Source organism: Rana temporaria, chromosome 5, assembly GCF_905171775.1.
Source record: "Rana temporaria chromosome 5, aRanTem1.1, whole genome shotgun sequence".
Lineage (NCBI taxonomy): Eukaryota > Metazoa > Chordata > Amphibia > Anura > Ranidae > Rana > Rana temporaria.
The window spans coordinates 355,291,830-355,304,184 of record NC_053493.1 but is presented as its reverse complement, the minus strand read 5'-3'; the positions used below and the strand labels follow the sequence as shown (position 1 = coordinate 355,304,184).

General features: G+C 42.2%; 1 protein-coding gene across 1 annotated transcript in view; it reads right to left on the bottom strand.

Annotated features, from left to right (window-relative positions):
* The window catches only part of NECAB1 (N-terminal EF-hand calcium binding protein 1), a 281,474-nt gene that overhangs the window by 135,231 nt on the left and 133,888 nt on the right, over positions 1-12,355 (bottom strand). Inside the window, exon 5 of the mRNA XM_040354611.1 lies at positions 6,054-6,151. Coding sequence (XP_040210545.1) covers positions 6,054-6,151 — 98 coding nt within the window. The remainder of the gene's footprint in view (positions 1-6,053; positions 6,152-12,355) is intronic.

Below are 12,355 nucleotides of genomic sequence, written 5' to 3'. Positions count from 1 at the left end.
AAATTAACTCAAGAAGTGCATCTTTCCGATGAATGTGAAAGCGAAAACAAAATGCTACAAAAACAGGTCAAATCCTCCTGTGTCAACTTAAAACATGTTAAGTCCTCTGAGCTTCTGAATAAGTCCATCAGGACACAACGCGTAAAGCTGGTGGGTCCTCTGATGTCATCACATGAAGCTCAGTACACATGATGCACATGATGTATATTTGAGTGGATTTTTTTTATCATATTGTAATAATGAATATTATACAGTGAGCACTAGATGGTGCTCCTTTTGTCTTTTTGAGAACAGAGGCCCAGATTCACAAAAGAGATACGACGGCGTATCTCCTGATACGCCGTCGTATCTCTGTTTTAGGGTCGTCCTAACAATGCGACTGATTCATAGAATCAGTTACGCATAGTTAGCCCTAAGATCCGACAGGTGTAATTGAATTACACTGTCGGATCTTAGGATGCAATACCTTGGTCGCCGCTGGGGGGAGTTCGCGTCGTAAACCAGCGTCGGGTATGCAAATTAGTAGTTACGGCGATCCACGACGGTTTTTTCGCGTTCGCTACGTCGCTGCTAGTCTAGTTTCCCGTCGCAAAGTTAGTCGTCGTTTTTGCTGCCCTAACTTTACACAGCCCACGTATGTGCTGTATAAAGTATGGCCGTCGTTCCCGTGTCGAAATGTGAAATTTTTTTGTCCTTGCGTAAGACGTCCGGGAATACGAAAGTACGCTACGCACGTCGCCGTTCGAAAAAATGACGTAACTTCGCGCAAAGCACGGCGGGAATTTCAAAAGGGAGCATGCGCAGTAGGTCCGGCGCGGGAGCGCGCCTAATTTAAATGGCACATGCCCCTTTGAATTACGCGGGCTTACGCCGGAGGCCGCCAGCGTAAGTTTTCATGCAAGTGCTTTGAGAATCAGGCACTTGCGATGAAAACTTGCGGTGGTGTAACGTATCTACGATACGTTACGCCGCCGCGATTCTACGTGAATCTGGGCCATAGGGTTTAAGGACCTGGAGGATGATATGTTTATAACTGTCCAGCATGGTGGTTTACCAGTTCAGGCAGACTCTATCCTATGTATACTGTTTATGACCTCCTGTAACCTAAGAAGTTAACAGAGACGGTAAGAGTCCAACCATTATCACAAGTGGAGGTGGTTCATTTTAAAAGGTTGTAGTGTGTGTGAAGAGTACAATAAGACTCACAGAACTGGATTTACTGCAATTATTTGTTTTTTATTGGACACTAGTTGCGATTCACATGTATATTCACAAATGTGCATTGAATTCTTAAGAGACTTATTGTGAAAGTGTTTATACACATTTTTCACACTTTTGTATAGGAAGTTTGTATTTATTTATTTATTACAGGTATTTGTATTTTGTTGATTAGTTGACACGTGAGTATTTGACCTGTTTTTGTAACTTTTTTTAAGATTCTTTTGTACGTTCACATTTGTTGGTGTGCTGCACTTCTTGAGTTATTGAGTTATTGTTTAATAGTGCAGCAATGCTTTAATAATAAAGACACAATACAAAAACTTGAAAAATGCAATATCATAAAAAGCACAAAAATGACATGGAATGCTGTCACACAGTATGAACCAACAATGTGTGACATGATCAAGCGGAACTTTGGGAACAAATGTGGATGGTGACAGCCGATGTCACATCGTTATACACTATAATACCACACCATCTGGTTATTTCAGCTGTCAAACATTATCTGGATACCATCTCTGAGTTTACTGAACAACAAAGGGACTTCATTATGGACCTGCTGGACTATGCAGCAGGCCATAACTATTTTTGGTTTGACCATCAGTATTATCGCCAAATACGAGGAGTCACTATGGGGGCCAAATATGCCCCAAGTTTGGCTAACCTGTTTATGGCTAAGTGGGAGGAGGACGTGGTCTATGCGAACCGGAGCCCGCACTTGATTAGGTGGGCCAGGTACATAGATGACGTCCTCCTCCTATGGGGTGGTACTAAACACATATTGGAAGAGTTTTTTTCCTCTCTTAATAACAATGACCGAGGAATTCAGTTTGTTTATGAGGCCAGTCAGGAAATCATCAATTTTCTGGACCTAACAATAACAATAGAGAATGGTTCCTTTAAAACAAAGTCTTATTTTAAACAAACGGATCGGAACTCATTCATACCTTTGGGAAGCTGCCATAATGATTCATGGCTGAAATCAGTCCCCAAAAGTCAATTCGTCCAGATGAGACGAAATTGCACTACAATGGAGGACTATAGGCTTCAAGCTGGAATATTAAAGACCAGGCTACAGGAGAAGGGTTATTATTTAGAGTCCTTGGTAGCTACTATGGAAGAAGTGGCTAAGATGGAGAGATCCCAACTCTTGGTCACTAACCCTCAAAAAAGGAAAGAGGGACCTACGCTACCTTTTGCTACCACATTTTCAACACAGCATTATGTGATTAAGAAAATTATTCAAAAACATTGGCACTTGCTTGGCAATGACAGAATTATCAGCAAATTTTTGCCAGCTAACCCTCGGGTTGTGTTCAGAGGGGTTCCCTCTTTGAGGGACAGGGTGGCTTCCAACATAGTAGACCCTCCCACCAAAAAGGTTTCCTTTTTTCAGAAACAACTGTATGCAAATTGAATAGGTCTAAAATCAAAAAGACAGAGTCCTTCTTTTCCACCAGCACCTCTAAGGAACACACTATTGATCCCTTCATCACCTGTAGTTCAACGGGTATAGTCTATCTGTTGCAATGCCCTTGTGGGCTCCAATACATTGGCAGGACCAAACGGTCCATGCAGGTTAGACTGGGTGAACACATCGCTAATATTAAATCTGGTTTCCCTAGCCATTCAGTCTTTAAATTCTATGATACTCACCATAAGCGCAACCCAGCAAACACATTGTTTTTGGGAATCAACAAATTTGACCCATACTGGAGAGGGAGTTCTTTAGTTAGAGAGCTTTCAAAACTAGAGATGGCTTGGATATATCGTGTAAGATGTTACACTTCTTAGGGTTTAAACATCGACACAGATGTAAATGCATTTAATGATAACGGTTAATGCTAGGTGTTTTTTTTCTTTCCTTCTTTTATTTTGTACTGTTTTCATGATTATGAACAATGTGAACCAGTTCAGAATTCCGGTTACTCCTATATTACTTTTTGCAAAAGTAAAACCAATTCTTACTGTCGCCCCATTCACCCATGAGGGGTGGAGATAATTTTTTTTACGATTTTTGAATTTTAGTTGGCTATGTTGAGAGTGGTTTACATTCATTTTTTCGTTTTAGTGGGAATGACCCACATTTCTGACCCATATATCATTAGTGGTGGTGTTTTCAAAATAAGTTGATTTCTCAATGTTTTAAACATAATAATAATTTGAGTAATCAATACTACTGGTATCGGGGATGCTATGTCATATCGTTCTCCAAATCATGTGGAATTTGGTGTCCTCCTATGGTACCTCGCAGATAACGATGAATGTGTGTATGTGCCGCTTGACATCATCGGCCGATTACATCTATCATCGCTTTTTCTTTTATGGATGGATGCATGTATTATTAGACAGCTGTGCCTTTATAGGCCATTCTTAAATCTGAGAAATTAAGCTGTCTTTTATTTTATTTTATTCTATTTTATTTCTTAATATACAATATATATTTTTTTTCTTTTCTCTAAATATTATGTCTGATTATCTTAGATGCATTTTTAGATCTAATATGTTAATGATGAGTTTTGCCATAAGAGCAGGCTATTTGCATGGATTATTTACTGATTTATGTTTAGCCAAGTCCTACATTTTATAGATATAATTTGATTGAGATAGGTGTCAATCAGTCTTATATATAGGCATTACGGAGTCGCTTCTATCTGACAGAGGGTTGTGTCTCTTTTTAGCCTATTTCAAGCCAGCAGCGGTGTGTTTCTTTTCCCCCCATGAGATCACTGCATCCAGCATTTTTATGCAGTACTGGCTAATTTACCCTTTTAAATATGGCAGATCATCGGTGGGAGTTCCTGGAGTTCTGAACAGGGCGTTTCCCACTGTGTAGTATATACAGCGGTGAGTCAGCACACCGCTTGTGCCCCTGGAAGATGTCAACATTTGACAAAACGGTGTAGGGAGGAGCGGCGTGCTGACGTCACCAACTAAGAGAACGATATCATCCCGGAAGGACAGGCGGAATAGTTTTAAAGCCGGCCGGATTGACATTTTTATACGCGCATATGCTACATTCTTTTGTAAGTGAATTTATTTTATTTATTAAACACGTTTTACAGTACTTCACTATGGCAGTGTTTTATACATTTACATGGGGAATTCCTATATGGGAGAAACACTGACGATCCTTAAGACGCTGAAGGCATATGTGTTCAAAATCCAACAGAGAAAAAGACCCCTGGCGGGGAAAATTATCCACATGCTGTCACGATCTTATTCAGGAGATCAGATCAGAGAGAGAAAACATGGGGGGGGCTTCACAGTGACTGATTACTGAGAGCCAATCAGAAGCTATCACAGCGATCAGGTCCTGATTGTTAGTACAGGGCTCGGGGCTCTCTGTGAGACCGCAGTAAGGCTAGGTTCACATCTATGGCCCGGATTCACGTAGATCGGCGTACATTTGTGCGGGCGTAGCCCATCACATATGCGCTACGCCGACGTAACATAGAGAGGCAAGAACAGTATTCACAAAGCACTTGCTCACTACGTTGCGCCGACGTAGCGTAAATTGGTAGGCGTAAGCCCGCCTAATTCAAAGTAGGAAGGAAGTGGGCGTGATCCAGTTAAATGAAGCGTGACCCCATGCAAATGAAGTGCCGAACGAACTGCGCATGCGCGCGCATGCTCAGAATCACGTCAAATATACTCCCTAAGATACGATGGCTCAATGCCTACGACGTGAACGTAACCTACGCCCAGCCCCATTCAGGTACGACTTACGTAAACGACGTAAAATACGACGGCTGTTCCCTGGTCCATACCTTAACATGACTTACACCTGCTTTATGAGACTTAACTTTACGCCTTACGTAAACGGCGTAGATTACTGCGACGGGCGTAACTACATTTGTGAATCGGCGTATCTCGCTCATTTACATATTCGACGCGTAAATCAATGTAAGTGCCCCTTGCGGCCAGCGTAAATATGCGCCCAAGATACGACGGCGTAGTAAACTTACGTCGGACGTATGAAGCCAAAATTCAGGCGTATCTTATTTGCAGAATCAGGCGCATCCGTGTACGACGGCGCATCCGTGCACTTACGCGGCGTATCAGTAGATACGTCGGCGTAAGTGCTTTAAAAATCCGGGCCTATGTGTTTTTAGCGTGTTTGCAGATCCAAAGAAAAGCACTACAATTCATTTAACCTTATTTCCTATAGGTCCCATTTACATCTATGCAGTTTTCTGCAAAGCGTTTTTTGGGAAGGGGAAGTGACAATAATACATGAAGCACGGTGCGTTTATGGCTGCATAGACATCAATGAAATTGCATCAAAAATGCATGTACAATGCATGACAACAGACACCTCCTAGCAATATCAATACCTTCCAAAAATTGCAAAAAGCATTAAAATGCATCAAAAACACAAATGAAAAACCGCAAAATTAATATCAAAAATGCATCAACCACAGATGCATAGATGTGAACCTAGCCTAAGGAAGTATTACAACTTGTGTTAAGGTTTTATTGCTTGTCTGTGTCCCCATTGGAAAGATTCTAATTGTACTGGTGAGTGACCAATGTCACCAAGATGGAAAATCCAAAAATGTTGTCATCAGCAAGAGGTGAGGGAACAATCATCCAATGAGAACACTTGCTCCTATGACAACTCTTTAAGAAAGATCACCAAAGAGGGCCACATACAGCAAAAAACCCCCCCAAAAAAACAACTTCATATGGGTTTTAAACCATTCCTACTAAAACAAACAATTTAAATACCACACTGCACACATATTAACCAATGCTTAATTTGGTCACACTAACTGCAAATACAGGGCTGCATGTGGCTACTTTGTTGAAGAAATAAACAATTTTCCTACTTTTTTTGTTTTGTCCATAGCCTTCAGTATTGAGAGGTTTAGGGCTTCCAGTGCTGCCAGCACACTTTCATATTCCCCCAAATGATGTGAGAAGTAATCTGAAAAATAAATATAGTGTAATATAGTAACAGTATGCAGTACTAGTGAGACATGAAATACATAGCAGGAAAATAATATGTTCTACATTCATAGGTGTGCGCAGCCTATTACAGTGCAAAGTTTAAACACACATGAATGCCACCTGCAGTCACAGGGAGGAGGCTCTGGTGGGGGGGAGACAGTTGATTGGGAACATATTATATTACACCCTAAATACGGAATGTAATGTGTTCCTACTGTGGAATCTAGTCTTTAATATAATGGGGGCATTTACACTGGCCACTGGCACCCCCAACCACCCACCTGGTGCCGCCCCTGGATAATGCTAATGTACTTCGGGTGATTAGAGTGTACCCTGTGTGCACGCCTATGTCTACATTATCAAAACAAATGCCGCGTACACAGGACCCTTTTTCGGGTTCTAAAAAATGACGTTTTTTTAAAATGTCATTAAAAACGACCGTGTGTGGGATCCAGAGCATTTTTCACGATCTAAAAAATGTGCACATTTTTTTTTTCGGAAATGCTCTATTTTTTCACGACGTTTTTAACGTTGTCGTTTTTAAGGTTGTAAAAAATGGTCGTGTGTGGGCTTTAACAACGTGAAAAAAACGTGCATGCTCAGAAGCAAGTTATGAGACGGGAGCGCTCGTTCTGGAAAAACCCTTGTTCGTAATGGAGTAAGCACATTCATCACACTGTAACAGACAGAAAAGCGCGAATCGTCTTTTACTAACACAAAATCAGCTAAAGCAGCCCAAAGGGTGGCGCCATCCGAATGGAACATCCCCTTTATAGCGCCGTCGTACGTGTTGTACGTCACCGCACTTTGCTAGAGCATTTTTTTTTCACGATCGCGTGTGGGCAAGGCCGTTTTAATGATCGGGTTGAAAAAAACGTAGTTTTTTCTAGACCCTTAAAACGTTGATTTTTTTAGACCCTTAACAACGTTGTTTTTTCTAGACCCGAAAAACGGTCGTGTGTACCGTTACGCGGCAAAAGAGTCAGTTATGTTACAATGCCAGAAAATCTGTGACTATTTCTGTGGAAAAAAATGCTGCTTTTCTAAGCTACTAACAGCAAAAGGCATTATTATGACACTTTGTACAGTATTACGACTGCTCAATTCTGCATGTGTACAAGTCTAAACCAGCAAAAAATGCTTATCGCTCGAGTTGTAAAAGTCAACCTTTGCTGGTCAAATTCCATGTTACCGTGTTCTTTGCAAAGGGAGAGCATTTAATATGCAATACTCAACTTACATGGTCGGTGCCCACCCCCTATGTAATTCCAATTAAAGAGGTGCTGGTATTGTTGTGCTGGTATTTGTTAACTTAATTAGGCACAAGGGATAATGCTTTTGAGTGTAAAAGTGGCATTCAGAGCTTACTCATTAGTGCTATAAATACATTAAAATTCATATGTCAACATCACATTGAATCAAATGCATAAGGAAGCTAATCAGGCTAATTCAGAGTGAAATTCTTGGGTGCTTTATATGTTTTCCAGTAAAAAAAAAAAAAGGGGGGTTTTCATTTACCAGAAAAATCCCTTCCTTGAAGTACAGTACAGGACAAAGGCTTAATCCTTAACTCTGGTTAAGGAGGGGTCAATGGTCATCCAGCGACATTCCCAGGGTAAGGACTGTGAGAACCGGGGAATGGCTTTTCCCATTTTGAGGAGAGACTATCCCCCTTAAGCTGTTAGCTGATTGAAAGCTCCCTAGCCCAGCGCATTTGAACCTCTAGATCTGCCATGTGTGGTGCTGCAATGTCCCCAGAGGGATACTTACAGTACAAGGTCCTTAGTGGGGTGCCTAGAGGTAATGTTACCTGTGCCAGAAAATCTTAGAACATGGAGCCCTGGAAGCAGGGCTCAAGTCCAGCGGGAACGCATGGGAACGGAGTCCCTGCACTTTTTTCACAGCAGGAACTCAGTTCCCTTTGCAGGACTAGAGCAGCCGAGAGCAGCCGAGCCGTCCGAGCCAATCCTTCACTAAGCGGCGATGCCCAGCTCGAGTCACTGTCAGGGGCAGGCTAACCTTAGTAATCCTCTATGTTACTGGCCGCTTCCTGTATATGGATTCATCGGGTAGTGTGCGGGTATTCCGTCACTTCCTCGATGCCGCAATGTCTTCTGGGAGCTTTTGTCATTGTTCCCAGGAGACATTGCGGAGGTCTGCCGCGAGTTATCGCCGGATTTAGAAAGAACTTGCTTAAAGTGGATCGAAAAACAAAACAAAACATGCGGTTTAGTAATTTTGCATATGAGCGTATCATTTTTTTGGTGGGGGAGTGGATCTTGGGTGGGAGTTCCCACACTTTTTTCCCCAGGACTTGACCCCTGCCGGGAAGCATCCTAGATCACTGTGTTGATTACCGGTAAGCTGGTCCTCCCCCAGTGGCAGGCCAGATACAGTAGAAGTTACAGTCTATGAAAAATGGCAGCAAGTATATAACAACACCTGAACTGGTGCTCCTGCTCTCATGACTGAGACATGCATTTAAAGTGTCACAGCTAGCTCTCCATTAGACCCCTGGGGATTGCAAAACAGTTCTCTGGACCCAGGGAAGGCTGAACGGAGACTGAAATGATGAGGTAGACCTCTGGGCCCCTAGGTATTAATAGGAGAGCTTGCAGCAGGAGATGCAGACCTCTGTCGGGCTGGCAGAACAGCAGGTCAGGAACAGTAGCTGATCCAGCCGAAGTTAAAGGGGCACTCCACACAGGCTGTGGGTTCCAGATGCGAGAGCTCATAGCAGGCTTGAAACAGGAACTCGATGTGATGAGCAGAGCTGATGCAGATGACAGCCAGATAGGCACTTGAATCAGATGTGAGAGCAGAGGTGGGAACAGCAGCGTGGTCACAGGGATAGCCAAGGTCAGCATCAGGCGGGCAGCGAGGTACCAAGACATAAAACAGAGATGTGGACAAGAACGGAGTCAGAGTCAGGAACTCACGACAGAGCAGAGGCAGGATCCAAGTTCAGGTCAAAAGCAAGCCAAGTCAGCAACAAGGGAACAAGCAAATTAATAGCAGGACACAGAAAACAGCTGAAGGACCAGTCAGCACTGGAGCATAAGCAGGAGCCCCAACAGTCCGTCAGGCGCCAACATGCATTGAGTGCACTCCCGTGCTCCTGCGTCCACACCCGTGCACATTCCTGTGCGCTTGCACTTGCCTAGTCACCATTCTGCCGAGAATTCTGCATGCATGCGCATTTCTATTAGCGATTCTTGATGCACGTTTCTATTAGCCAAATTTCTGGTAGACATTCTCTGTCAGAAGGGCTGTAGCCTTGAGTAACCACTGAAAATCATCATGTTCCAGTAGCAGCAGGATACAGTGAAACCTTGGATTGCAAGTGACGCGATTAACAAGCGTTTTGCAATTTGAGCACTGTTGTTTTAAAAAGCCTGGACTCGGTTTGCGAGTGTTGTCTTGCAATACGAGCAGAATTCAAGCTACAGCGTTGTGCAGTACCGCGTTTGGCCTGAGGTGGGGGGTGCTGGGGCAGAGCCGATCAGAGCCGCTCGGAAATGCGTGGAAAAACTCAGATATACTCCATTCCCGAGCCTTTCCGAGTTCGGCCAAGCTGTCCTCTGGCCTTTTCGAGTGTTTCCGAGGCTCTCCATCCCCCCCCCACCTCTGGCCACATGTGGTATTGCATGCCATTAAAGTCAATGCGGAAAAAATTATTTTCGTTTCCATTGACTTCTATGGGGAAACTCGCTTTTATATGCGTGTGCTTTGGATTACGAGCAATCTCTTGGAGCGGATTATGCTCGTAATCCAAGGTTCCACTGTATTAGGAACAAGCCCCATCTTGCTTGTCCCAACCATCCTCAGTGAGCACACCCTTAAATTGTCTTCGGGGGCAGGGCACAGAGGGAGCTAAAAGGAACTGCTTTCACAGTTGGGAGATCTATTGAATTGTCCAGCTTAGCTATGGGATGCCCAACAATTATGTCTGTTTATGCTGTTGATCCACAGCTTTAAGGGAAATGGCCATCGAGCACAGGGGTGTCATTGCACCGAAGAAAGAAGTCACCAAATATTTGTTGTGTGTTTTTTGCACCAAAAGAAGAGACACTAGCCACTTTTGTGTTGTGTGTATATTGCATGGAATACACACACTTATTGGACTTGATCACTTTTGATATACTTGTCACTTTATTAAGCACATAGCTACACTTAATATTGTATTTATTTATTTTAGTTTAAGTTTAGTTATTTTTATAGCGCAGCGGCATTCTTTATACACATTTATTTTTATGGCACGGATTAGCTTATCGATGCTTGCAGCTATTTGGTAAGGTTCCATTTAGTGATTGCGCAAGAGCACCTTGCATATTTCACTGTACCAATGGTACCATTCATTTTTATCTGGTCTCCCACAATACACAGAACATGGAAATGCAATTATTTTAGTAAATATAAACTGCTAAATACCTTTTCTTATCAGGAGGATATAGCAGTCTTGTGACTTCTATCAGTGTCTGGCCAAGCACTGGTTAAAGGTTGTAGGATGAGTTTTCATTCTCCTCTGACTGTCCTATGAGGCGGCATGACCCTTTAGCCTCTGTCTGGACAGTGCTGATTGGCCCAGTGCTGATCACCCCCCCCCCATCCCCCCAGAAAAACTCTGTACTATTAGTAGATGGATTGGGGACTGTGAAAGAAGGGAAAGATCAGAGAAGACAGGATTTAACAATCTTTTTACACAATGCGGATTAGCCCCTTAGATTCCACAGTGAGTATAACAAGCATGCTTTACTGCATATACACACTGATTTTACTGTTGTGGGTTTAGTAACACTTTAAGACAGAGGTGCTCAACCTGTGGTCCACGGAGCACTCGGATTTGACCCTTGACCTCAAACCAGGGAAGCGCACTTCTATATCAAGGCTAGGAAGAATATTTGTGAATTTCGATGGATATTCATGCCATGGGTGGGAAGGGTTACAATTTTTGTTTGTTTTTTATTGCTGTGTAATCACAGACGAGAGTCATCCTTATTATGGGTGGCCATTATCTCCAATACATAAAGGGTAGGGAAATTCAACATTTTTGAGTTGTCAAGAGAACAGGACATAAGGGAAAATTGTCTAATGGGTAAACTTGTTCTGCCGACAAACAAAAGGTAATATCCGCACACTTTTAGAGAGATGGTCCCTTGTGTATCTGATAAGCATTAGAAAGAAAAGAAAACAACTTTAAACCATTACCTATTTTTTCCTAAAACTATTTGTATTTTATTCTATGTTTATTCTATGTTATCTAAAACTGAAAACAATGGCTTTCTATAGACTATTTCTGGTACACCAGAGTGGACAACCTGAAATTGTATGTTACAGCTACAATCAGTAGACAAATAGCTTCTAAGCTACCTACCAATTATCCAGAACTAACCTTCCAGGTGTCCTCTGGTCTAGTTATATTGAGTTAAACAAAGCCACATTGACAACTAAAGAGGGAATTGAATTAATATAGCCTAAAACTGTTCTTCTTGTGTTGTATGCATCATTAATAATTGCTACTGTTCAAGTAGGTAGCAAAAATAGATCTTTAATGCGTCCCCTTCTAGTTCCTGCCAGATTGTTTAGGCTGCATAAAACATCTGATTCGAGTTGGCAAGTACTGAAAGTTGCGGGATGAATCAAAATTGTGCTTGGAAGTTCTTTAAAGGGTCACTAAAGGAAAACATTTTTTTTGCTGAAATGACTGTTTACAGGGTATAGAGACATACAAGTTAACTGATTCCTTTTAAAAATGATTAAAAATTGAATTTAATCTATCATATAATGTGCCTCTAGTTTCACGTTCGGTTTTAAAGGTACATACATGAATTTCCGGGTGAGAGGTGAGTCGGGAAGACTCACAGAACAAAAACAACAAATCCAGGGCAGTGTTTTGTTTTTAAAATGAATCTGATTGGTTCTGAGGAGTTTTAGACACACAGTAATGACAGCTTAGACCACCATGAAAATCTCCCAGTATGATGGTTATAAGGAAACAGACAACCAGGAAGTGTGGAGATCACAGCAGAATTACAGCTACTTCGAAGCAAAAACGAACAATGAGGACATGAAACCAGTACTGCAGTAAGGTAAAGGAAGCTATTTAGCTAAAAAAAAAATTCCTTTAGTGACCCTTTAATCTTCCAAAGGATCTAAAGAATAATCTGCGATTACTGCAACT